A 27,131-nucleotide genomic window follows, 5' to 3' on the forward strand; every position below is an offset into this window, starting at 1 on the left:
TAATCATTTTCGGCATTCGGTTTTCGGCCAACTGTTTCCTATTTTCGGTATCGGTTTCGGCCAAGAATTTCCCATTCGGTGCACCCCTAATTATTATTATAATGTGCTGTCTTCTGTACAATTGTCCATTTGAAAACCTGTTGAAGTGATGAGTGGTTTATCAGTGAAAACAGGGCTGAAGGAAAAAGGTTGTTAGCAATATCATAATATCAATTCAAGAAACATGTTATAAGGAATGTTTTATTTTGAAATGGCTCATTTGGAATATTTGCTTTTGAAAAAAAATATGGGTAGCTCTTAAAAGAGCTTTTGGTTTGGAGGCTCTTAAAAGAGCTTTTGGTTTGGAGGCTCTTAAAAGAGCTTTTGGTTTGGAGGCTCTTAAAAGAGCCGTGGTGAGTGGTGACCCTACACCACTTTATGCTGCCATGGCACTGCACCCTCCTCATTGAAATAGGAGCAGAAGTTATGAGTTGGAGTTGGAGCGATCTGCGTGTGGCATTGTTGGAGCCCATCCTTGGTGCATCACGCAGGGTTGGAGTATCTGGAGCTTCATCCGTGGACTCCTCGACAGGTGTGCGTGATTTCCTTCCTATCGTCTTCCTGCGGAGGAAGTTGTGCAACACACAGGCGGCCCGAGATACAATGCATATACCAATGCTATCCTTGCTACCAAACCGGCATCCATTTTGGCTAGAGTGGAGAAGAACCGGGCTTTTTTGCTTTGTATGTCGGGGGCGGGACATTCATGGGATTGGTTGTTGGTCGCGTTGTTCGTAAAAAATCCCCAAGCTTCAGACACGCCCACCGCCAAGCGGTAACGCACGCCGCCGTGTGTAGGGGCCGTAACAGGCCGTCCACACAGCAGCTTTAAAAAAATCTTCCAACGCTTCTCTGCCCATTTACTTTGAATGGGATGACGTCACTTTGCCTCGCTTTTCGCCGAACTGCATTGTGGGGGAGCGAAGCGAAGATTTCCAGGATTTTCAGGATTCAAAAGTTGAGCAATGTTCAACTTTTGAAGCTGAGCTGGAAGCGTCAGCCAATCAAATCCCGTTTATGCAAATCTGACAGTAGAAGCGCAAGCCAATCAAACCACGTGTAAGCTGGGAGAGCCAGACCGCAGTTCATTTCCTCATATTCCAAACCAGAAATTACGGTAGCAAATCACCCGGTTCTTTACGACCAGAAAATATTTACCGGGATACAAACCGGAGGAACCAGGCACGGAGGGAGGTGGCAGAGACAGTGGGTGCAACTGGTAGGTTTTTGCCTGTTTGGGGAGTTTATATCCAGTTTACTTTGTTTAAACATTGCTAGCAAGCATAGACTGTACCTTTAGCCAGCATGGAATGTAGCATAAAATAGCACCATAGACATTAATCTCATAAATGTTCATCATAGCCCTTCCCGCTGACACTTTACCTCGGCCACATCATAGACTATATGCATCACATTAATGCACACAATGTCACTCCTTTCTGCACATATTCTGAGTGGAGAAGAACCGGGGTTTTTTGCTTTGTATGTCGGGGGCGGGAGATTCATGTGATTGGTTGTTGGTCGCGTTGCTCGCAAAAAATCCCCAAGCTTTCAGGCACGTCCAGCTCCAAGATGTGTGTAACAGTCCAAGAGCTGAGGAAATAACAAGATGCATCGGTGAGTACATGGCCAAAGACTCAAGGCCGTTTTCTGTGGTCGACAACGGTGGATTTAGGAGGTTAGTTAACACGCTGGAGCCCAAGTATGCCATTCCATCACGGCCCTACTTTAGTCGAACAGTGCTACCAGCTCTGTACAAAGAGACACAAGCTAAAGAGGGCATCTCAATAACCACAGATGGGTGCTTCACGAGCTACGCAGAGCTATATTATAGTCACAGCTCATGTTATGACCAGTGAATGGGAAATGAAAAGTTTTGTCCTACAGACGTGTAATAGTCTTTTATGCTATAGAGTTGACCGCAGGTCATGGAGAGTAATAAGGTATCCGTAGACCTTTGTATGAGGTATCTTTATTACTTAACAGGTCTACAGCCATGATACATAGATACGTCCTAGATGCGGGCTTACGTACACACCGTATCACTCCGCAGCCGCACCCCATCAGTAACGTCCTGATGGTATATGTGCACGGCACTATATACTACATCCTCCTTTCTTACAATGAAAGTTGCATATAACATTTGCTGTAGTAAACATTCTATAACGGTCTCAATATTAACATTGTTACTTTTTAACATAGGAATATATGAAATGATATTTTGTATGAACATTAACATGTCAACTTAGAATCAGTGTATATCACTCCAACACCCTCACATGAATCCTGTATATAAACAACACACCTTACTCAAATAGAGTAAGGATTTTAACGTATTAACTCTGTGTTAGCACAACCTTTAGCCTGAGCTAATTAGGAAATCTTTGTATCTCAGGTGGTCGAATAAGTCGGCCACATCTGGTTCTTCTTGTGCTCTGCGGTGATGAAACATTCAACAGTCTCTGACGTGTCTGCATCTGGCGTGCATAGTTGATTGTCTTCAGGTAAGTCAGGTTCTGGGTCCATTTGGGCGTCGTGTGCTGTTTTCCTCAGATGTCTCCTGTTTGCCTGTAGTGCTGACCTGAAGATGTGACAACATCATAGGAACGTGGCTCGTCTCTGTGCAGTGACCAAAGCTGGACGCCAACCCTGTTCAGTCTCCATGTGAACAGTACTTCCTGGTTGCAGCTCAGGAAGCGGCCTCGTTCCTCTGTCATAATACTGCTGCTGCCTCCTCTGTAGATTCTGGAGAGTCGAGTGAGCATCCTTAGGCACAGCAGGCTGAAGCACCACGTGGAGCTCGGTAAGGTGCTCCTTAGCACTCTCCCCATGAGCATTTGTGAGTATTGCATGCCTGTTACAGGTGTGTTTCTCAGGACGAGCAGGGCAAGATGAGGGTCTGTGTTCGTTAGTTGTTCAGCCAGACCATTGGACTGTGCATAGCCTGGGCTGGAAGGAGTGAGTTCTATACCCCATGATTCTGAAAAGTTCCTCATTTCTTGACTCGCGAACAGACTTGTATTTTTTCTTAATTTGGTGTAGAAGTGTGTTGTGAAAAAGAAGGGTCTTTCTGATACTAGCAGGAACTCTGTGCTTCTGTACATCCTTCCATGTTTTTGTTCTTGGGGAACAATTTGACCCATCTGATGTCAACCTTAACCTCTGACACCTTTGTTATATGTTGCTTCCCTCCGCTGCACGTCTTGGACCTTCTGCTCGAGCTTCTGTCATTTTCTGGAGCTACACATTTTTTCCTTTCTCCTTTTCTGGTCTGCAGGCCTAAGCTCTGGTCTGCAGGCCTAAGCTCTGGTCTGCAGGCCTAAGCTCTGGTCTGCAGGCCTAAGCTCTGGTCTGCAGGTCTATGCTCTGGTCTGCAGGTCTATGCTCTGGTCTGTCGGCCTAAGCTCTGGACTGCAGGCCTAAGCTCTGGTCTGCAGGTCTATGCTCTGGTCTGCCGGCCTAAGCTCTGGTCTGCAGGCCTAAGCTCTGGTCTGCGGGCCTAAGCTCTGGTCTGCAGGTCTATGCTCTGGTCTGCAGGCCTAAGCTCTGGTCTGCAGGTCTATGCTCTGGTCTGCAGGTCTATGCTCTGGTCTGCAGGTCTATGCTCTGGTGTCTGATCAGCCTCACTAGTGCTAGGTGGTGTGGAAGCCCTGCAAATTGTCTCCATCTCGCTCTGTCGTTTCACAGACACCCTGTGCTCTTGCTGTCTTTTCCTCTGACCTTCCTTTGTTCCCTGTTCGATAAATCGCTGATACATTTCAATTTTCCTTCTTCCTTTGGTTTTTATTTCTTTCTCTTTCCTTTCTTACATATTCTTCGTGCTTCAGTGGGTCATCCCTCACTCTTTGTCTGTATTCTCTCAGCCTCTCTGATCCACTTTTTCTAATTCCTGTTGGCATGTTGGTGTCTTATGATTCTCTCTCCCTGAACAATTTCAGACAGAAATTAGCATTATCTACATGTTTAAACTTTAGTCCACAAAACATAGCCTAGCTAATGTTAGCCGACATAGTTACTTACATCAGAAGACATAGACTAAACTGTGGTCACACTACTTAGGTATGTAGCCCTAGCTAGCACTTTAGTAACAGGCTGAAATAGAGGGGGATGAGGCTAGAATGGGTATCTGCTTAGTATTTTGAGCAAAACACTTCATAGACTTGTTTTTTTATATATCCAAGACCTATAATATATGCTTAAAAATACTATAATAGGAGAACTTTAAAACATTTATTTCAAAATAACCTGCTTACCATTCATTTTTGTCACTACCGAAATGATCATGTCACTACTGAAACGTAACCACATGTTTCTGTAGTGACGATTCTAGCTAAGTTTGAGCATAACTAAAGAATGCTAGCAACTACATGGCTAGCATACACGTTTTTGAAGAGGTTTACACACATAAAAACCTAATACTTTGCATAAAACCCCAAAAAAGTTTGCTTAATAGAAGAGAATATGTGTTCGGTAGTGACAATTCTTAAGGTTACACACCGATTTTCAGATTTTGGAACAGATTTATATCAAAAGTATGGGATCGAGCTACTTACCATTCAGCCATGAGGGACAGGGATGCAGTGTTACTGCCTTGTCAAAAATGCAGGGGTGTGGCTAAAAACCAGGCTCAGCCATTGGACTAAAACCCCTTGTGTTTCGGTAGTGACATGAAAACTGGCGACATGATCTTTTGAGTATAGTTTTTTTATTAAAAATTAAACCCACAATAAATCTAAATATTCCGACTTCTGTTTGAATCATAAGAATCTTCTAAATACACCATCGAACAAAATTAAAATAAATGTTTTAAGTGTTATTTACAGAACATGAAATGTAGATGTCAGGGTTGGGGACAGCTACTTCCCAATAGAAAGTACCCTATAAATGATGTTTTTGTATATATTAAGCTTATCACTATCTAATTGAATGCCTTGTGTTTAATAGAACATAACATATTCTTAGTAATTATCTATGTCTGAATACTGTTGGAGATTTGGAGGGATATCTGATCCGCTTTTCAAATCTCCGCGCGTTCCTATGAAGCTGGTTATAATACAGGAAGGAATCCATATCTACAAAGTAACCGTTAACAATAATCTACTTTAATGGCAATATCACAATGCAATACAATCATTACAATACAACATGATATATTACAGTTATATTGTAATGCTTAAGGAGTAATGCCGGCTTACTCCTGCACTGGTTCGCATACTGCAGAGCTACTTTCACCCGAGGGCAGCATGTGAAGAAGAGGCCGAACGCCAGGGATCCACCGGATATATACCAGAGTAAGAAGGAGGGGTTAGGGTTTAGGTCAGCTGGTCATCTTTTCAGGTCATCTCATTGGGAGACGCAACGCTGGCCAGCAGGAAACCAAACAGGCTCACTTTCCAACAAAAGGTCTCAAGGCCTGCATACCTACACCTCCCCCACAGAGCAATAAAACCCTGTTTACTCCAACCAGCCCAGAATGTTTATAGCCATTTGTAGTCCTTACATTTATGAAAGGATAAAACAGAGAAATCAATATAAAACACAAACACAGGTATTGTTTGAACAGTATTCACTTAACTGCTACTATTGATAACCACCAGAGAAACCCAAGGGACCTCTCTTAATAGCACAACCACTGTAGCTCGTTCTAAGTTGAATGCAAATCAGGACATGCTCTCACCTTCCCCCATCTTCCTTTGTCCTCAAAAACACATGTCAACAGACCCCAAATGCAGCTCACAGTTTTACCCAAATTATTCTCATTTTAAGCTTATCCATAGTTTGCTAACATGAATAAATACAAATATAACTCTACAATACTTAATTGTTTTGTTAAATAGTGTTTCTTGTTGTGGGACTGCACTTTGCACAAATTCGGTAGAATGCCCCATTTACAGGGCCGCCTTAATGCACGGGCTGACCTGGGCTGAAGCCCAGGGGCCTACGGAGATTGGGGGCCTATCATGAGCCAATATTTATTTCGGATGTTTTAATTTTTTTTTTAAATAAACAAAGTCTTGGCTTTCAGAATATGACACTTTTATTTCCAAAATCCCACGATAAATACATTTTTGAAGCTTGTAAAGGGAAGAAGACAGGCACCTCTCACTCGCAATCTGCTCTCTCTCGCCACTCCGCTGAAATTATGAATGTAAGGTGTATAGTAATCATAGATAACACGGCAGGGTCCGTTACAGTTTGTTTTCATCTGGTTTCAAATCAACAAAGTCTTGGCTTTCAGAATATTAAACTTGTTTCGGCAAATTCAGATGATAAATACAACTTTGAAGCTTGTATCGACATAATTACAAGCGGAGAACGGAGTAACTTGACGTCACAGCAGGCATAACAACAGCCGGTGTTTCTCGTGAGGGTTTTCCCCGGGAAACAAACACAATACACACAAACACAAAAATACACAAACACACACACGTATACACACACACAAACACACACACGTATACACACACACACACACCCACACACACGTATACACACTCGCTTCCCCCAGACCAGTAATCCAAACGCTATAAATGACTTTGATTTGTTGTTTAAATAGGGGGCCTACAAAACGCCTTAACCTGCCATCAGCCCCAGGGCCTGATGGCAGGTTAAGGCGGGCTTGCCCATATACTACAAGACGCGGCCTCTTTTCACATCATACACTGGACTCAACATAGCTGAGGTGTTCAAATCTGCTGTTTTGGAGTGGGGGCTCAACATGACGAGCAACAACAATCAAGGCATTGCTGTCGTAACAGACAACGCACGGAAAATGGATGTAGCGGTGAGAGAGGCTGGACTTTCCTCACACATAAAGTGTTTTGCACACGCTTTAAACCTCGCGTCAAAAGCGGGTTTGAACGTAAACCGGGCAAGCCGTCTGCTTGGTAGAGTGAGGCGTGGAGCTGCGTTTTTTCACCGCAGTTCAACTGCAACAGCTGTGCTGGCCACCAAACAGGGAATGTTAAACCTGCCAGCACATAAACTGATCATGGATGGAACAGGATAGAATTTAAAATTCTTCTTCTCGCCTACAAAGCCCTTAATGGGCAGGCGCCATCTTACCTTAAAGAACTCATTATACCCTACTGTCCTACTAGGGCATTGCGTTCCAAGAATGCAGGGTTGTTGGTTGTTCCTAGAGTCTCTAAAAGTACAATGGGAGCCAGAGCCTTTTCTTATCAAGCTCCACATTTGTGGAATCAGCTTCCAGTTTGTGTTCGGGCGGCAGACACCCTATCCGTTTTTAAGAGTGCGCTTAAGACCTTCCTTTTTGATAAAGCTTATAGTGATAAAATAATCTAATAAGAGTGCATTGACGTAGACACGTTGTGCCTCTTCACCTATACATTTGAGTTCTTACTCTTTCACTTAAATCCTAAAAACTTAGACCTTCTATTTAAAACTTTAACCAAAACCTTTCCCCTCTCTGACCTCTCGAGGTTCTATTAGGGTAACAGGTTTCAGAGAAGGCCTAACCCGGCCGGGGAGTGTGGAACATAGTCACTGACCTACTCCTTACCTCTAACCAATTCAGGTTCCAGTGGAGACCTCTCTCCCTGTGTTTGCCTCTCCACCTCTGTTTCCTACTTCTTACTTGCTACCCTTTTCCCTCAACCTATCCTAAGGGAGTGCATGTATGTAGACACGTTAGTTTAGCTGCTATAGGCTTGGACTGTTGGGGGGGGGGGCACCTTAATCCATCTTTCTGGCTGTTTGTACCTGTGTACTCTCATGTTCCGATTAACCCAGCTTCCCCCAAATCTCTTTTTTCTGTCCATATATACGCCGGGATCCTGAGTCGAGGCTGATCCTGTTGCTGTGGTCATGTGTCCTGGATCCTCTATCCTGAGCACTGGATCTGAGTCCTGGACTTCGAGTCGTGGCTGAACCTGTCTCTGCGGTCCTGCCAGACTCTCACCATACTACTTCCCTGATGGCTCCCACAGGATTGTTGACATCCTCGTGGATTCGTCTTCTTATTACAGACACATGCATTTCCTAACATTTGGTCTACCTATGTTTTAATTGAATTATCTCTTCGATTTACACACGGCATCTATTGCACGTCTGTCCGTCCTGGGAGAGGGATCCCTCCTCTGTTGCTCTCCCTGAGGTTTCTCCCATGTTCCCTTTAAACTGTGGGTTTTCTCCGGACGTTTTTCCTTGTACGATGTGAGGGTCTAAGGACAGAGGGTCTAAGGACAGAGTCACTACGTCACTACAGCTCACAGAGAGGAGGAGCGAATAGCCAGTAAGCGGGAAGGACGAATGCTTGGAGGCGTGTGGCGCAGTGGATAGAGCCTTGGCATGGGGATCAGATGGTCACAGGTTCAAACCCCAATGCAGGCAGCATATAGTTGTGTCCCTGGGCAAGACACTTCACCCCAAAGTGCTCCTGTGGGGATTGTCCACAGTATTGAGTATGTAGGTCGCTTTGGATAAAAGAGTCTAACAAGTAACATGTAATGTAATGTAATAATGTAATGTAAGCGCTTCTGCACGGCCGGCACCTGGGAGAGGAAGCTGCAGTCTTTCTCTCCTGACTGAACAATATCCTGTTTGTAACATTACCCCGCTTTTTATTAATTAAAGTACCAATTTTGAACCTTCTCAGAGACTCCATTTAGTCTCCTTTTTAAGCTTCTCACCTGGGGCCTCATGTATAATGCCGTGCGTAGGATTCACGTGGGAAGGTTTCTTACGTAGTAGAAATCCAAAAAATAGGTACAGACATTTTCCGAAATTTTCCGATTCACCAAACATTGCGTATCGGCGAGGAAAGTGCGTACGGCACTTCCTACGCCGGTTTCCCTTTATAAATCACAACCGACTCGAAATGCGGTGCAGCTTTTGCGGGCTTCACGTAACGCCCATATTTGCCTATAAATAGTCAAAGAAACGTCCATTCATTCATTCTGACTAACTGCATGAAGAAGATCGCAGGAAATGACGACAGAACAGTTAAAAAAGACATCTCACGCCGTGTCAGATGTGGGTTATTTTGGGGAGGTCGAGATAAATCATATTGTTTGGTGGATGCAGTTTGAACCAGAGTAGCAGCATGGAGGTCGGATCGTCACCAAAATAAATAAATAAGTGGTCCGAAAAAGGTTAATGACAAAGAAAATACACATAGCCTTCCTCAGGCAGTGTGTTTGTACCGGGGACAGGAGACCCCCCCCCTGATGAGACACTGTAAGAAGTGATCGGGGAATCCCTCCGGAGTGGAGTCATGACGACTGGATTTGAATTATGTTTTCGTATTTGGTGGTTTGTGTCAGAGATGTTCACAAGTCTTTTTTTGCAAGTCCAAGTCAAGTCTCAAGTCTTTGGTCATGAGTCCAAGTCAAGTCTCAAGTCTTTGTGGGGTGAGACTTGATCAAGTCTCAAGTCTTTGGTCACGAGTCCAAGTCAAGTCTCAAGTCTCTAAAAAATAAAAGTCTCATGTCTCTTCTGGTTGTAATAAGCCTTCTATTGTCTGCTGCTATCCAGTCTGTTAAGAATACTGCACAGCTATATCTAAGAAATTCAAAGCATTGACTGTATTATTATCACTCCTATATCTATTAGCATACAGTATCAGTACTGATTAGTTGTTATATGATCACTTTAAACAGGCTATTGCAATATGAGGACAAACATCACACTTTAGCTAAATGCAAACAACTTATAAGCAAAACACTTCAGAATCAGAAATCAGTATCACAAATACTTTATTAATCCCCCGCAGGGAAACTGTGTTAAAAGTACTTAAAAGTAAACATTTGTTCTGTGCCATTTGCAACTAAAAAACTATTGCTGCAATATTATCTGAAATATACTGAACTGGTGATATTAAAACATGACCTGTTCCAAAAGAGATATCTACCATTAACACCATTTACCAGCCAGATGCTGGTAAATCATGCAAGTGGCTGGTACTGTATGTTGCACGCACCAGCCACAAATAACAATGGCAATCTATTGAGTGGCTGGTAACATTTCAACATTCACTAGGCTAGCCATTTGGCCAGTGGACAAACATGTTAAAATGTGACCTCTGCAACCGTATTGTTTAATTACACTGGGTCTCTAATGACATCTTTTAAGTCTACCATAAATAAACGTATTCCTCTATCCTCTCACTCAAACCCAGTGTAATGGTAACCTGATAAACCTGTAACATTAACGTTACGTGGTCAACAATAAACCTGTAACCTGCCTATAAACCGACAGATGTATTTATGTATGTAACTATGTATTTTTCTACGTTTAACGTTAGCCAGTAGATGGTGGCAGCGGAACGTAATGATTAACGTTACCGACCTTTTTTATGTCATGTCAAGAGTTGGATGTCAACGCCACTCAACGCAAACAAGTGTGACAAGCAAACATTCACTCATCTTTTCAAATATTTAGTTACAAAGCTAGTAGCAAGCTAAGTTAACATTACATAGCTGATGCTGAGCTAAAAATGTTTGCTAACCGTCCATATGCGTTAATGTGACTGACCTCTCCGGGTGAGTTTTCAAGTGCCTGATGAAATTTGACGTTGTTGCACCAGCATCCTTGATTTTAATATTGTAGACTTTGCAGTGTGCGCTCCTTTTGTTGGTGCCGCCGGCGTTTTATTCAAAGTTTTTATAGTTGAACCTAATTACAAGTTGTACAGCTGCAGGTGTGCCGCCGGTCGCCATGGTGTTACCATGATGTTAATGTTAATGTTAAAGGTGGGGTAGGTAAGTTTGAGAAACCGGCTCGAGATACACTTTTTGTTATATTCCATGGAATGCTCTTAACATCCCGATAGCCGGCCCGGCTAAAGTAACTGGATGGCCTACCTGCCTGTCAGCCTCCCATCGGGGCACAAACTTATCTCGTGCCCTCATTGGTCATGTGCGCGTTCGTGTGTGTTGGAGGAGGGGCTCTGAGAGGAAGTGGAAGATTTTCTCCGGTTGTGTATTTTCAAATTCTAGCGATCTCGAGCCGGTTTCTCAAACTTACCTACCCCACCTTTAATACGCCAAAAATAGAAAACACAATGATTGTTCACGAGTCCCAAAACTCGAGTCCAAGTCGAGTCCGAAGTCTTTTGAGCAGGAGTCCAAGTCAAGTCTGAAGTCTGTGTGCGACTTAAGTGCGACTCGAGTCCGAGTCACAGACTCGAGTCCCCATCTCTGGTTTGTGTTCCAGCTGTCGATCAGCTGTGCGCAGCGTCTCCACTGCAGCAACTCTATATCCACCAGTTAAAGGAAATACAACTAATGTGTTGTGTTATATTAGCCCGGGTCAATGGTGCCCAGGCGATGGATCCACCTCCGCTCCGCCGCTCGCCTCTGGCCCGTGCTCCAGCCACTGCTGCTCTCCAGGCCCATGGACTGCACGTTCTGGAGGCCATGGAGTTTAAAATGGTTATATAAAACGCTCGTGCCGTCCCCGTCTCTAATTCTATATTGGTGTTGTTTAATTCTGAGGCTGATCTCATTGCGCGTTTCCCCCACATAAAGCCTCTGGCAGGCCTTGCACCTAATTGCATAAATAGCGTTTTTTGTGTTAGGTGTCAAGGCCTGCCGTACATTGCTCTCCTCTCGAGAGAAGGGATTGAAAATGTGGGGGAGGCGAACGAAACCAACCTCAGAGACTCGAGGCGCCTCCCTAGTTTTAGTGCTTTTATTTAGTTTGGTATGGACCAGGAGGTCCTGGAGATTTTTATTCCGCCGGTAGGCAGAGATCAGCCGGCACGGCCGCAGCGCGTCACAGTCACTCCTGGCCCCCTCAAAATTGGCCTTTAGTTTGCCTAGAAGGCTGGTCAGGCTACCTGAGTAGGTTGTGATGAGGGGGACCAGGGTAGGGCCGGACGGCCGGGCGGAGATGTCTTTATATTTCTCTATGAAGGTGCGGCTGACCTCCGCCTTAATGCTTCTAAGGAAGCGCCTCGAGTAGCCCCTAGGTCTCAGCGCACTAAAGAGGATTCTGGTAGCCTCCTCCACATCCTCCGCGAGGGTGCATATCCTGTGGAAGCGGACCAGCTGGGACTTAATCAGACCTCTGTACGTGTGCCCAGGGTGATAGCTGGTTTTATGGAGGAGTGCGTGGCGATCTGTGTCCTTAAAGAAAACCCTGGTGGTGAGTGTCTTGCTGTGGTCGCTGGAGCTGCGGAAAAAGACCCCAGTTAAAGGAAATAGAACTAATGTGTTGTGTTATATTAGCTGTTGTAGTGCCGAGAGATAGGGAGTCGGAGGCGGTGCAATGGAGGTACAAAGCTTGCTTTAATGAGCAGCAGAAATGTAGATGTTGTTGGGTCGCAGCCCGGGACGACAAGAGAAAGAGCCAGGAGGGCACACAACATATAAAGGTAACCACATATATGTCCGTGTGGAAACAATACCCCCAACTCTAGTTCCATGTGTGGATTATGTAACCCAGTGTATTAAAGGTGGTCACCACACAAGCCCCCCCAGAATCCAAACATGGCAAAAAAAAATCCTCGCGTCCGTGGAGGAAGCACCACAGGGGCCGAGAAGGGTGGGGCCGCAGGTGAGGACCGGGCCATGGAATGGGCCGTCGGAAGGGGGCCGCAGTAGGCGTCGTGGCGAATTAAGTCATCACCCGCCAGTCGGTGAAAGCCGGGTCGCTGAGTCGCGACGGGCGTCAACAACCCGGTGGTCCCCAGCAGGAAGGAGCGCTGCCCGGCCGCAGGCGAGAGCACAGCGGCGGCGGGCATGAAGTCCTCGGGAGGAAGGAGCGCAACCCGGCCGCAGGCAGACGTGCAACGGCGGCGGGCACGAAGTCCTCGGCAGGCGTCGAGGCATCCCCGGGAAGCAGGAGAGCAACCCGGCCGCAGGCAGACGTGCCGCGGCGGCGGGCATGAAGTCCTCAGCAGATGTCGAGGCATCCCCGGGAAGCAGGAGAGGCCAGACAGGGTCCCGGAGCACGCCACCCATGGGCCGATGGAGCATGGGCGACGTCTGGAACTGTCGAGGCGAGAGGGGGTCCAGGAGTGCGCCACCCAGGCGCCGATGAACGTGAGTGGCGTCTGGATATCCCCGGAAGGCAGGAGAGGCCAGACAGGCTCCGGAGCGCGCCACCCACGGGCCGATGGCAGCATGGGCAACGTCCAAAACCGTCGAGGCGAGACGGGGTCCAGGAGTGCACCACCCAGGCGTCGATGAAAACGTGAGTGGCGTCTGGAACCGCCGTGGAGGCGGTGAAAAATGTGAGTGTCCACCTGAGGTCAACCGGCTGGTCGAACCTCCTCTCCGGCACCAGAAAAAAAGCAAAAACTCAAAAGGGTCGATAGCCGTTAGCTGTTGCCATTAGCTGGCAGCCACCGGTAGCTGCTAGCCGTAGTTAGCCAACGTGGTTAGCTGCTAGTTGTCGTTAGCTAGCGCAGCTGGGACGTGCAGCCGCACGCCCCGAAGAAACAACCCCACGAGGTAGCAATCGGGTTCATCCCTACCCAGCAGGTCGTGCATCGTCCCCCCTGTAGTCGGAAGGCAGATGCGGGAATGGCGAGCAACATCCTCAGCCATTCCACGAGGCGCGCACCGAGCCTCAGTCCGCGTGCCTGTAGCAGCTACGGTCGACTCCAAAAAATCCCCGGCATTTCGAGAAAGAAACCTGGGTTTCCTTTGCCGTGTTCGGGTCCGTCTCGGAAACTTCCCAAGACGCTGTCGGGGTCACCAATGTAGTGCCGAGAGATAGGGAGTCGGAGGCGGTGCAATGGAGGTACAAAGCTTGCTTTAATGAGCAGCAGAAATGTAGATGTTGTTGGGTCGCAGCCCGGGACGACAAGAGAAAGAGCCAGGAGGGCACACAACATATAAAGGTAACCACATATATGTCCGTGTGGAAACAATACCCCCAACTCTAGTTCCATGTGTGGATTATGTAACCCAGTGTATTAAAGGTGGTCACCACACTGTACAATTTACCACATATGGTGTTCTTAGTTTCCATACCTCCTGTGTTTTATGAGCGACTTATCAAGTCTTAGCAAACGGCATAAAACATGATTAAACATGGTAAAACCATGCTCGTACAACCTATAGAAATGCAAAACCACATAATTTATGAGAATACATTTCATAACATTAACACAACATATTTGAGGTGGCTTTAAATAACATTTCCGTATTTATTTATTTCTCCAGGTGATGTGTTTGTGTGCACTGAGGAGTCTCAAACAGGCGTTTGTTTAATCATTTTAAGAGTGGCTTTAATCAATGAATTCTTCATATATGATAAATGAGAGGTAACATTTTATTTATGGTATTATTTCCACATATTTCTCTCCATTCTTCCTTCTGCCAACGGTGTCGCAGTTTCTCGTCTCTCCCGTTGTTGTGTTTAGTGCGTACGCATGGGTCAGAGTTTGCGTAGAGGACCGCACGTTTTCCCATCAAGTTAGTATTTTATAAATCGCAAACATTGCGTAGAAACTGGCGTACGCCATTTTTTGAGCGTATATCCCTTTATAAATGAGGCCCCTGGTGCGCAGCAGAGAAGTGGATTTAGGTGTGAATGCACCCTTAAATACCTGCACTTTTTAAAGATCATCCATAAACATTCATCTGATTGCATTGTGCTAATTATTTATCTAACACATCATATTCCATTTATTGTATAGGCTCTTCTTGCACTATTTCTATTTTATTTATATGAATCTTGCAACGTTTAATTTGAAAACTCTAAATTGTAGTTTTCACACTTTCCATAAAAAACTACATTGACCAACATCCCGCACATGCGCAGACCGCCTCTATCACTGTCAGTGACGCAAAGATGGCGTCCTCCGCTGCCCGGCTTCTCTGCTCCGGACTGAGCGGACGGTTCCTCTCCGTTTCTGCCCGTCATGCAGCACTCTGCTCGGTCTCAGTGTGGCCTAGTCCCCGGGGAGAGAGAGCCGAGAACCGGAGCCTCTGTCCGGCGTCAGGGAGAAATGTGGTGACATTGAGAGGAATGACAGGTGAGGAGCTAACTGTTAGCATCACAGTGATAGCATCACACTGAGGTGTCATGCAGGTCCACGACACTTTTTAAAAGAACAACTTGTTATGCATGTTCTGAGAAAAAGCGCGCACAAAGAAATGTTATCAACAAGAACCCTGGTTTATTTTGCACAAGAAAACACGTGGAGAAAACTATGAAGGGCTGAATTACATCAATATTAGAAGTTAAAGATTCTAGGCTTTTATTGTCATTGTGCATAGTGTAGTTATGACAATGAACATCTGAGGCTCCTCCAACAGAGCAACACAATACAACAGGAGAAATAGTGCAAGTAAATAAAATAGAATATAGTAGAGATAGTGTAGAATAGTCTATGTACAAGTAATTGGAATATTGATGTGAGTTGCAAACAGAATGTTATGGATGTTCTTTAAAGGGTTCAGGTGTTTAACAGTCTTGCAGGTCCCCAACACTTTTGAAAAGAACAACTTGTTACTTATATCTGCTAATTAGAATAGCGATCATGAAAGAAATTACAAGGAATTGGCTAACAGATAATAACTTAGTAAACTCACAATGGAATAACTTAGTAAATGAAATCTATGTAATGGAGAAACTCTGAGAATTAGAAAGCAGATGCACATCTTTGAGGAAAGGTGGAGAAATGGGTAGAACAATATCATGAAGATATTTAATGTATACCTGAGTATTAATAATGCATTATTTTATTTGTAATATTATTATTACTATTATTGTATTATTTCTTTTCGGATGTATCATCTGTTATGTAATCTGTACCTAGATGTGTTTATTTTGTTATGTATGCTTTGTGAATATTGTCTTAAAATGCAAATACATAATAAAAAAGACTTGTTATACATGTTCTGAGAAAAAGTGTGCACAAAGACATAATAAACAAGAACCCTGGTTTATTTTGCACAAGAGAACATGTGGAGAACACTATGAAGGGCTGAATTACAGCTAACACAAGGATAATGGATAATATTACATTTAGTCTGCAAGAATGGCATGTTAAATTATATATAGATGTAAAATGTACAGTGAGAAAGTTATAAGTCCAGTTAACAAAGGAGCAACTATGGAGCAAGTTCAGAGTCATCTTTAAAGGTCTCCTATCATGCAAAAGTCACTTTGTGATGTCTTCTCTTCATCAACATGTGTCCCCGGTGTGTCGGGGAACTCACGCAGCGTCAGGAAATAAAACCCTCTCTTTTCCTCCGTACCCAAATCTCTAAAAACGGGGAACAACGGAGCTGATCCAGATTTGCGTACGATATGACGTAATATCTGAAATGTGGACCCACGGCCCAATCAGAAACGTTGCTATCAGAAACAATGCCCGACTGTTTTGGACGTAATATGGTCAGTGTTTACATTAGCATCGCTAACACTCAGAGCTAACCTGTACTGGAGAGCATGTGTGTGAAGAAGCAGGAAGTAGAAAGGAACTCACCTTGTGGTATAACCGGCAAGAGAGAAAGCCTTTGAGCTCCAGACTGTTTCAGATCCTTGATAATCCATGATATGGCGTTTCATCACGGCAGCATTTAGTTTAGACAGAAGCTGTCGGGTCCCGCATGAGCTCAGCCCCCTCCTCTTTAAAGCTTTATCCCCAAATCAGCTCTTTAGAAACAGGAAGTGGAATAGAGGGATATGAGGCGTGGCTAGAATCTGTGATCTGTTTGGTATTTGGAGCAAAACACTTCACAGACATGTTTTTTATATATTTGTATATATCTGAGACCTATTGCCTAAAGATAGCCTGATAGGTGACCTTTAAAACATGACTTGACACTAAAAAGAACAACGTGCACAAAGACATATAATAAACAAGAACCATGGTTCATTTTTTGATTTGATTTATTTTGAATGTGTAAAACAATAATACAAAAATGTAACATGAGAATTATTACACAATACAAAATTCAGCAGTGTCAAATGAATATACAAAAATATGACTGATTCTAAGTTATGTATAAACACATGCTGATTTTGCACAGGAGAACAGTTGGTCTGTCCTCACTTGGTTTGTGTGTTTCTGGACCCAAGTTATGCAATTTGTTTTTAATGTCAGTCATCTTTAAATAGAAAATGTACAAACTAACATTGATCCCACTTTGCAGCAGCAGGGAGCAGTCACTAAACTTTCAAACACAAGTAATATAATATGCACACTTTATATCGTGTTAACAGAAACCCTTCAATGGTGTTTCTATTTGTCAGAGAGTTTATAGATTTGTTATCTTCATGGTCATCTGTATCTTTCTCCCTAACGCTCGGAAGACATGTCCTACCAAGGAAGCGTCCTCGACATTGAGAAACACCCCCAGAAAGCGTAGTTTATGCATTTGGTGTAAAAGTAGAATATTTACCTCTGAGATGAAGTGGAGCAGACAATGCTGTAACAATGTAGATGCCCCCTCTGTGGGACTAATGCAGGTGTTCTGACTCTTCTCTGCAGGCTGCAGGTCGAGTCGCTCGTTCCACACCAGCAGCAGTCGGGGGGGAAGCCAGCAGGATCTGTACCAGGTGCTGGGCGTCCCGCGCTCTGCGACTCAGAAGGACATCAAGAAGGCTTACTACCAGGTACCGTACCGTACCGTACCGTACCATACCAGGTACCATACCATACCAGGTACCATACCTTACCAGGTACCATACCATACCAGGTACCATACCATACCATACCAGGTACCATACCTTACCAGGTACCATACCATACCATACCAGGTACCATACCATACCAGGTACCATACCATACCAGGTACCATACCTTACCAGGTACCATACCATACCAGGTACCATACCATACAATACCAGGTACCATACCATACCAGGTAACATACCATACCATACCATATCAGGTACCATACCTTACCAGGTACCATACCATACCAGGTACCATACCATACCAGGTGCCATACCAGGTACCATACCATACCAGGTAACATACCATACCAGGTACCATACCTTACCAGGTACCATACCATACCATACCAGGTACCATACCATACCAGGTAACATACCATACCAGGTACCATACCTTACCATACCATATCAGGTACCATACCATACCAGGTACCATACCATACCATACCAGGTACCATACCAGGTAACATACCATACCAGGTACCATACCAGGTACCATACCAGGTACCGTACCATACCTTACCATACCAGGTACCATACCAGGTACCATACCGTACATTACATGTCACTTGTTTGACGCTTTTATCCAAAGCGACTTACATACTCAATACTGTGGGCAATCCCCACAGGAGCAATTTGGGGTGAAGTGTCTTGCCCAGGGACACAACGACATGCTGACTGCAGTGGGGTTTGAACCTGTGACCTCCTGATCCGAATACCAACTCACAACCCACTGCACCACAGGCCTCCCCGTACCAGGTACCATACCATACCAGGTACCATACCTTACCATACCAGGTACCATACCATGTACCATACCTTACCATACCAGGTACCATACCATACCAGGTACCATACCATACCGTACCATATCATACCATACCAGGTACCATATCATACCAGGTACCATACCATACCAGGTACCATACCATACCATACCAGGTACCATACCATACCATACCATACCAGGTACCATACCATACCAGGTACCATACCAGATACCATACCATACCAGGTACCATACGATACCATACCAGGTACCATACCATACCAGGTACCATACCTTACCATACCAGGTACCATACCATACCAGGTACCATACCTTACCATACCATACCAGGTACCATATCATACCAGGTACCATACGGTACCATACCAGGTACCATACCAGATACCATACCATACCATACCATACCAGGTACCATATCATACCAGGTACCATACGGTACCATACCAGGTACCATACCAGATACCATACCATACCATACCATACCAGGTACCATACCTTACCATACCAGGTACCATACCATACCAGGTACCATACCAGCAGGTACCATACCATACCAGGTACCATACCTTACCATACCAGGTACCTTACCATACCAGGTACCATACCATACCAGGTACCATACCTTACCATACCATACCAGGTACCATACCATACCTTACCATACCAGCAGGTACCATACCATACCAGGTACCATACCTTACCATACCATACCAGGTACCTTGTTTGTTTGTAGCCTTTATTTAACCAGGTGAAAGCCCCTTGAGATCAAAAGATCTCTTTTTTCAACCTTACCATACCATACCAGGTACCATACCATACCAGGTACCATACCTTACCATACCATACCAGGTACCATATCATACCAGGTACCATACGGTACCATACCATACCAGGTACCTTACCATACCAGGTACCTTACCATACCACACCACACCAGGTACCATACCATATCATACCATACCAGGTACCATACCATACCACACCAGGTACCATACCTTACCATACCATACCAGGTACCATACCTTACCAGGTACCATACCATACCAGGTACCTTACCTTACCATACCATACCATACCAGGTACCATACCTTACCATACCATACCAGGTACCATACCTTACCAGGTACCATACCATACCAGGTACCTTACCATACCATACCTTACCATACCATACCAGGTACCATACCTTACCATACCATACCAGGTACCATATCATACCATACCAGGTACCATACCAGGTACCATATGATACCATACGATAATCCTGATGTAGAAAAGACATGAAGAAGAGGAGACACATGTTGATGTAGAAAAGACATGAAGAAGAGGAGACACATGTTGATGTAGAAAAGACATGAAGAAGAGGGGACACATGTTGATGTAGAAAAGACATGAAGAAGTGCATTTACCATAACAGGGGACCTTTAATATTAACTGAATTAGTAGAATCAAATAAAAAACACTTAATTCTCCCTCTCTGTTTCTCTGCAGTTGGCGAAGAAGTTCCACCCCGACACAAACCCAGACGACCCCGAGTCCAAAGAGAAGTTCGCCAAGCTGGCCGACGCCTACGAGGTTCACTCAGCAGATGTTTCACACTTAATGTACTGTCTGTAACTTTAGTCCTGCTTTGAATGGTGTGTGTGTGTGTGTGTGTGTGTGTGTGTGTGTGTGTGTGTGTGTGTGTGTGTGTGTGTGTGTGTGTGTGTGTGTGTGGGTGTGTGTGTGTGTGTGTGTGTGTGTGTGTGTGGTGTGTGTGTGTGTGTGTGTGTGTGTGTGTGTGTGTGTGTGTGTGTGTGTGTGTGTGTGTGTGTGTGTGTGGTGTGTGTGGTGTGGGTGTGTGTGTGTGTGTGTGTGTGTGTGTGTGTGTGTGGTGTGTGTGTGTGTGTGTGTGTGTGTGTGTGTGTGTGTGTGTGTGTGTGTGTGTGTGTGTGTGTGTGTGTGTGTGTGTGTGTGTGTGTGTGTTGTGTGTGTGTGTGTGTGTGTGTGTGTGTGTGTGTGTGTGTGTGTGTGTGTGTGTGTGTGTGTACACAGGTGCTGAGTGACGAGCTGAAGAGGAAGCAGTACGACACGTACGGAGCAGCGGGCTTCAACCCGAGTGGCGGGGGGGCGGGTCAGCAGCAGTACTACAAAGCGGGGGGGTCCAGCATCAACCCGGAAGAGCTGTTCCGGAAGATCTTCGGAGAGTTCAGCGGGGGGAGGGGCTTCGGAGACTTCAACAGCATGTTTGAACAGAGACCAGAGGTACACATCAGACTTTGCATCAAACACACAGCACATTATAAAATACTGATATACACCTGAACATCAGCAGGAGAGGACTCTTTAAAGTAGAGACACTACATACTGATATACACCTGAACATCAGCAGGAGAGGACTCTTTAAAGTAGAGACACTACATACTGATATACACCTGAACATCAGCAGGAGAGGACTCTTTAAAGTAGAGACACTACATACTGATATACACCTGAACATCAGCAGGAGAGGACTCTTTAAAGTAGAGACACTACATACTGATATACACCTGAACATCAGCAGGAGAGGACTCTTTAAAGTAGAGACACTACATACTGATATACACCTGAACATCAGCAGGAGAGGACTCTTTAAAGTAGAGACACTACATACTGATATACACCTGAACATCAGCAGGAGAGGACTCTTTAAAGTAGAGACAATACATACTGATATACACCTGAACATCAGCAGGAGAGGACTCTTTAAAGTAGAGACACTACATACTGATATACACCTGAACATCAGCAGGAGAGGACTCTTTAAAGTAGAGACACTACATACTGATATACACCTGAACATCAGCAGGAGAGGACTCTTTAAAGTAGAGACACTACATACTGATATACTCCTGAACATCAGCAGGAGAGGACTCTTTAAAGTAGAGACACTACATACTGATATACTCCTGAACATCAGCAGGAGAGGACTCTTTAAAGTAGAGACACTACATACTGATATACACCTGAACATCAGCAGGAGAGGACTCTTTAAAGTAGAGACACTACATACTGATATACACCTGAACATTAGCAGGAGAGGACTCTTTAAAGTAGAGACACTACATACTGCAATACACCTGAACATCAGCAGGAGAGGACTCTTTAAAGTAGAGACACTACATACTGATATTTACCTGAACATCAGCAGGAGAGGACTCTTTAAAGCAGAGACACTACATGCTGATATACACCTGAACATCAGCAGGAGAGGACTCTTTAAAGTAGAGACACTACATACTGATATACACCTGAACATCAGCAGGAGAGGACTCTTTAAAGTAGAGACACGACATACTGATATACACCTGAACATCAGCAGGAGAGGACTCTTTAAAGTAGAGACATTGCATGCTGATATACACCTGAACATCAGCAGGAGAGGACTCTTTAAAGTAGAGACACTACATACTGATATACACCTGAACATCAGCAGGAGAGGACTCTTTAAAGCAGATACACTACATACTGATATACATCTGAACATCAGCTGGAGAGTACTCTTTAAAGTAGAGACACTGCACACTGATATACACCTGAACATCAGCAGGAGAGGACTCTTTAAAGTAGAGACACTACATACTGATATACACCTGAACATCAGCAGGAGAGGACTCTTTAAAGCAGAGACACTACATACTGATATACACCTGAACATCAGCAGGAGAGAACTCTTTAAAGTAGAGACACTACATACTGATATACACCTGAACATCAGCAGGAGAGGACTCTTTAAAGTAGAGACACTACTGATATACACCTGAACATCAGCAGGAGAGGACTCTTTAAAGCAGAGACACTACATACTGATATACACCTGAACATCAGCAGTAGAGGACTCTTTAAAGTAGATACACTACAACTGATATATACCTGAACATCAGCAGGAGAGGACTCTTTAAAGCAGAGACACTACTGATATACACCTGAACATCAGCAGGAGAGGACTCTTTAAAGTAAAGACACTACATACTGATATACACCTGAACATCAGCAGGAGAGGACTCTTTAAAGTAGAGACACTACATACTGATATACACCTGAACATCAGCAGGAGAGGACTCTTTAAAGTAGAGACACTACATACTGATATACACCTGAACATCAGCAGGAGAGGACTCTTTAAAGTAGAGACACTACATACTGATATACTCCTGAACATCAGCAGGAGAGGACTCTTTAAAGTAGAGACACTACATACTGATATACTCCTGAACATCAACTGGAGAGGACTCTTTAAAGTAGAGACACTACATACTGATATACACCTGAACATCAACAGGAGAGGACTCTTTAAAGTAGAGACACTACATACTGATATACACCTGAACATCAGCAGGAGAGGACTCTTTAAAGTAGAGACACTACATACTGATATACACCTGAACATCAGCAGGAGAGGACTCTTTAAAGTAGAGACACTACATACTGATATACACCTGAACATCAGCAGGAGAGGACTCTTTAAAGTAGAGACACTACTGATATACACCTGAACATCAGCAGGAGAGGACTCTTTAAAGTAGAGACACTACATACTGATATACACCTGAACATCAGCAGGAGAGGACTCTTTAAAGTAGATACACTACAACTGATATACACCTGAACATCAGCAGGAGAGGACTCTTTAAAGTAGATACACTACAACTGATATACACCTGAACATCAGCAGGAGAGGACTCTTTAAAGTAGATACACTACAACTGATATACACCTGAACATCAGCAGGAGAGGACTCTTTAAAGTAGAGACACTACATACTGATATACACCTGAACATCAGCAGGAGAGGATTCTTTAAAGGAGAGACATTACATACTGATATACACCTGAACATCAGCAGGAGAGGACTCTTTAAAGTAGAGACACTACATACTGATATACACCTGAACATCAGCAGGAGAGGACTCTTTAAAGTAGAGACACTACATACTGATACACACCTGAACATCAGCAGGAGAGGACTCTTTAAAGTAGAGACACTACATACTGATATACACCTGAACATCAGCAGGAGAGGACTCTTTAAAGTAGAGACACTACATACTGATATACACCTGAACATCAGCAGGAGAGGACTCTTTAAAGTAGAGACACTACATACTGATATACACCTGAACATCAGCAGGAGAGGACTCTTTAAAGTAGAGACACTACATACTGATATACACCTGAACATCAGCAGGAGAGGACTCTTTAAAGTAGAGACACTACATACTGATATACACCTGAACATCAGCAGGAGAGGACTCTTTAAAGTAGAGACACTACTGATATACACCTGAACATCAACAGGAGAGGACTCTTTAAAGTAGAGACACTACATACTGATATACACCTGAACATCAGCAGGAGAGGACTCTTTAAAGTAGAGACACTACATACTGATATACACCTGAACATCAGCAGGAGAGGACTCTTTAAAGTAGAGACACTACATACTGATATACACCTGAACATCAGCAGGAGAGGACTCTTTAAAGTAGAGAATAAGCTAAAGAATCTGACAGGTGTGCATGTAAGTAAATATCGTATGCTCTCCTCCCACAGTTTGTGATGGAGCTGACGTTCTCCGAGGCAGCGAAAGGCGCTCAGAAGCCTCTGACGGTGAACCTGGAGGACGCGTGTCCTCGCTGCGATGGGAAGGGCAGCGAGCCCGGCACCAAGGTGTCTCACTGCCACTACTGCAACGGCACCGGCATGGTGAGAGACCACTTCACTCAGAGACCTTACGTACTCATAACAGGGTCCCCGCGAATCCTTAAAAACTCTTACAAGTCTTAAATATTTTTTTGTCTTTTTTGTTAAATCTGTATGTTTTATTTTACCGTTAACATTTAAAAGAGCAATATTTTCCCACTTCTTTTAACTCCTTTCTGTTCTTTGGCGCCTGGCCGACGCGCTCACACATCACGCAGAGATATATTGTTGGTTTTTGGTACATTTATTTTCATGTTATCGTTTACTTTTCTTCACTGTGTTCGTTCTCTTTAAACACAAATGAAAGTATCTTACCGGACGATGTTGAAACAGTTTCGTCACATAAAATAAACAAATCGTAACTTCTCTGCAGCGCAGCGGTCAAAACACCGCACGCTGCTCCTCGGCGCGCTCGCATTATTAATCCCTCCACTGCTGGTCAGTTCTCTGTCGCCTTTAAACAGAACTGTGTGAATCGGGAACCTATGTCACCTGAAACGGATGAGCTTAGCTCATGCAGGGTTCGTACGGTCATTGAAAACCTGGAAAAGTCATGGAAATTCAAAATGCAAATTCCAGGCCCTGGAAAAGTTATGGAAAACAATATTTTTCTAAAAGTTTTGGAAAAGTCATGGAAATATAACTAAAGTTGCGTCAAATATAATTTACATTTTATCTAACCGCCGAAATAATCTGCGGTCGCGAGCTGTTATGTGCCATCATGACGCGCATGGTGTTCTTTTTTAATATATGAAGCGCGAGCTGTGTGCTCGAGACTTCCTGCCTGTCGGGCCGGCTGAACTCTGCTGCTCCGGGATGAGGGTCAGCTACATTATCTACGGTGAGTTCGTTAACTGCGGAGTCACTGTGGCACAGACTGCACCGCTGGTGAACAGCTGTTAGAACGGGCCGTTCAGGTGTTCAGAGCAGAGCGTGATGTAGCTAGCATACATTGTCACTATCTGCTAATGTTAGCTTTAGCCTTCGTTTTCTAATAGTTTTTTTCATAGGCTATAAACAGAGGTGGTATAAGTATAGAGATTGTACCAGTGGCGAGCCGTCAGGGCCCTCTGTGAGGGCCTAAGATATTCTAAAAAATAATATTTGAAAACATTAAAAAAAAAAACATTTTTTTTTTTTCATTTTTTTTATTTTTTTTTGTTGTTGTTACATTTTTCATTAATTTTACCAAAATAACTTGATTTAATTGTATTTAAAATAATATTTCCAAAGAAATAAATCCTTCGAATCTGCCTGTTCCGTTTCTGTTGGAATGTGAATGGTTAAATGCCGTCTCTGCGAGTTATGTGAAGACCGGAGGGCTTGTTGGTCCCTCTCTACATTCACAGAGGGCCAGCTATAGTAACTCAACGAGAGAGTAATGTCAAATGACAGTACAATTGACCAATCATATCTTCCCTCTAAATGGGCGGGCTTTATTTTCGCGGACTTTATGACAGGTTCTGCCCGCTGTGAGGTCTATGCATGGATGTATAATAAGTATGTAGGATGTATAATGGTCTATGCAAGTGGTGCAGTGACGCGTCCTAAAACCCGGAAGTAAGCTGCGCTCGGATTCCCTCGACAGAAAGCAGTGGGATTTCTCCAGAGAATTTTGGAAAATAGCTGGAAATAAGGTCTGTGGAAAACGAAGCTGTTAGATAAATGCACGTTGTGTTCAGCCGGATAATATCCACATGTCTACCCTACTTTTATTATTTTTGAATCATAAATCTAAACGATAGATTTATGATCGATAGATTTATGATTAGCATAAGTTCGTTCATGATGGCTCACTTCAGTGATAGTGAGGACATCGTTGCGAAATTATTAACCGAGTAGTTCCAATGATAAACTGGAGTGGCAAAGGATCAGCTGAATGACCCGCAAGTGCTTCATCCAGAAGGACAGGAGGATGGACTTTGTGTTTCAGTGATTTGATCATCAAAGGTAGGCCTAAGTCATTTTCAATGCGGGCCGCCGTGCCGACTTAATTCATTTGTAATTGGTACTTGGCTGTGGCTGCCCTGTCATGATAGGTGTTTATATAAATTATGTTGTTTTGTGTGGTAGAGGGCAGAGATGTTCACAAGTCTTTTTTTGCAAGTCCAAGTCAAGTCTCAAGTCTTTGGTCACGAGTCCAAGTCAAGTCTCAAGTCTTTGTGGGGTGAGACTTGATCAAGTCTCAAGTCTTTGGTCACGAGTCCAAGTCAAGTCTCAAGTCTCTAAAAAATAAAAGTCTCATGTCTCTTCTGGTTGTAATAATCCTTCTATTGTCTGCTGCTATCCAGTCTGTTAAGAATACTGCACAGCTATATCTAAGAAATTCAAAGCATTTACTGTATTATTATCACTCCTATATCTATTAGCATACAGTATCAGTACTGATTAGTTGTTATATGATCACTTTAAACAGGCTATTGCAATATGAGGACAAACATCACACTTTAGCTAAATGCAAACAACTTATAAGCAAAACACTTCAGAATCAGAAATCAGTATCACAAATACTTTATTAATCCCCCGCAGGGAAACTGTGTTAAAAGTACTTCAAAGTAAACATTTGTTCTGTGCCATTTGCAACTAAAAAACTATTGCTGCAATATTATCTGAAATCTACTGAACTGGTGATATTAAAACATGACCTGTTCCAAAAGAGATATCTACCATTAACACCATTTACCAGCCAGATGCTGGTAAATCATGCAAGTGGCTGGTACTGTATGTTGCACGCACCAGCCAAACATAACAATGGCAATCTATTGAGTGGCTGGTAACATTTCAACATGAGGCTAGGCTAGCCATTTGGCCAGTTTGACCTCTGCAACCGTATTGTTTAATTACACTGGGTCTCTAATGACATCTTTTAAGTCTACTATAAATAAACGTATTCCTCTATCCTCTCACTCAAACCCAGTGTAATGGTAACCTGATAAACCTGTAACATTAACGTTACGTGGTCAACAATAAACCTGTAA

The 27,131-nt window shown here is 43.9% G+C and overlaps 1 protein-coding gene across 1 annotated transcript in view; it reads left to right on the forward strand.

The window, feature by feature from the left end:
• Positions 1–14,782: 14,782 nt before the first annotated feature.
• The window catches only part of LOC117551976 (dnaJ homolog subfamily A member 3, mitochondrial-like), a gene marked incomplete in the record, with an annotated part of 31,775 nt that continues 19,426 nt past the window's right edge, over positions 14,783–27,131 (forward strand). The window contains 5 exon segments of the mRNA XM_034225083.1: positions 14,783–14,989; positions 17,456–17,580; positions 19,925–20,008; positions 20,468–20,677; positions 24,004–24,156. Coding sequence (XP_034080974.1) covers positions 14,806–14,989; positions 17,456–17,580; positions 19,925–20,008; positions 20,468–20,677; positions 24,004–24,156 — 756 coding nt within the window.

Source organism: Gymnodraco acuticeps, unplaced genomic scaffold, assembly GCF_902827175.1.
Source record: "Gymnodraco acuticeps unplaced genomic scaffold, fGymAcu1.1, whole genome shotgun sequence".
Taxonomy (NCBI): Eukaryota; Metazoa; Chordata; class Actinopteri; order Perciformes; family Bathydraconidae; genus Gymnodraco; species Gymnodraco acuticeps.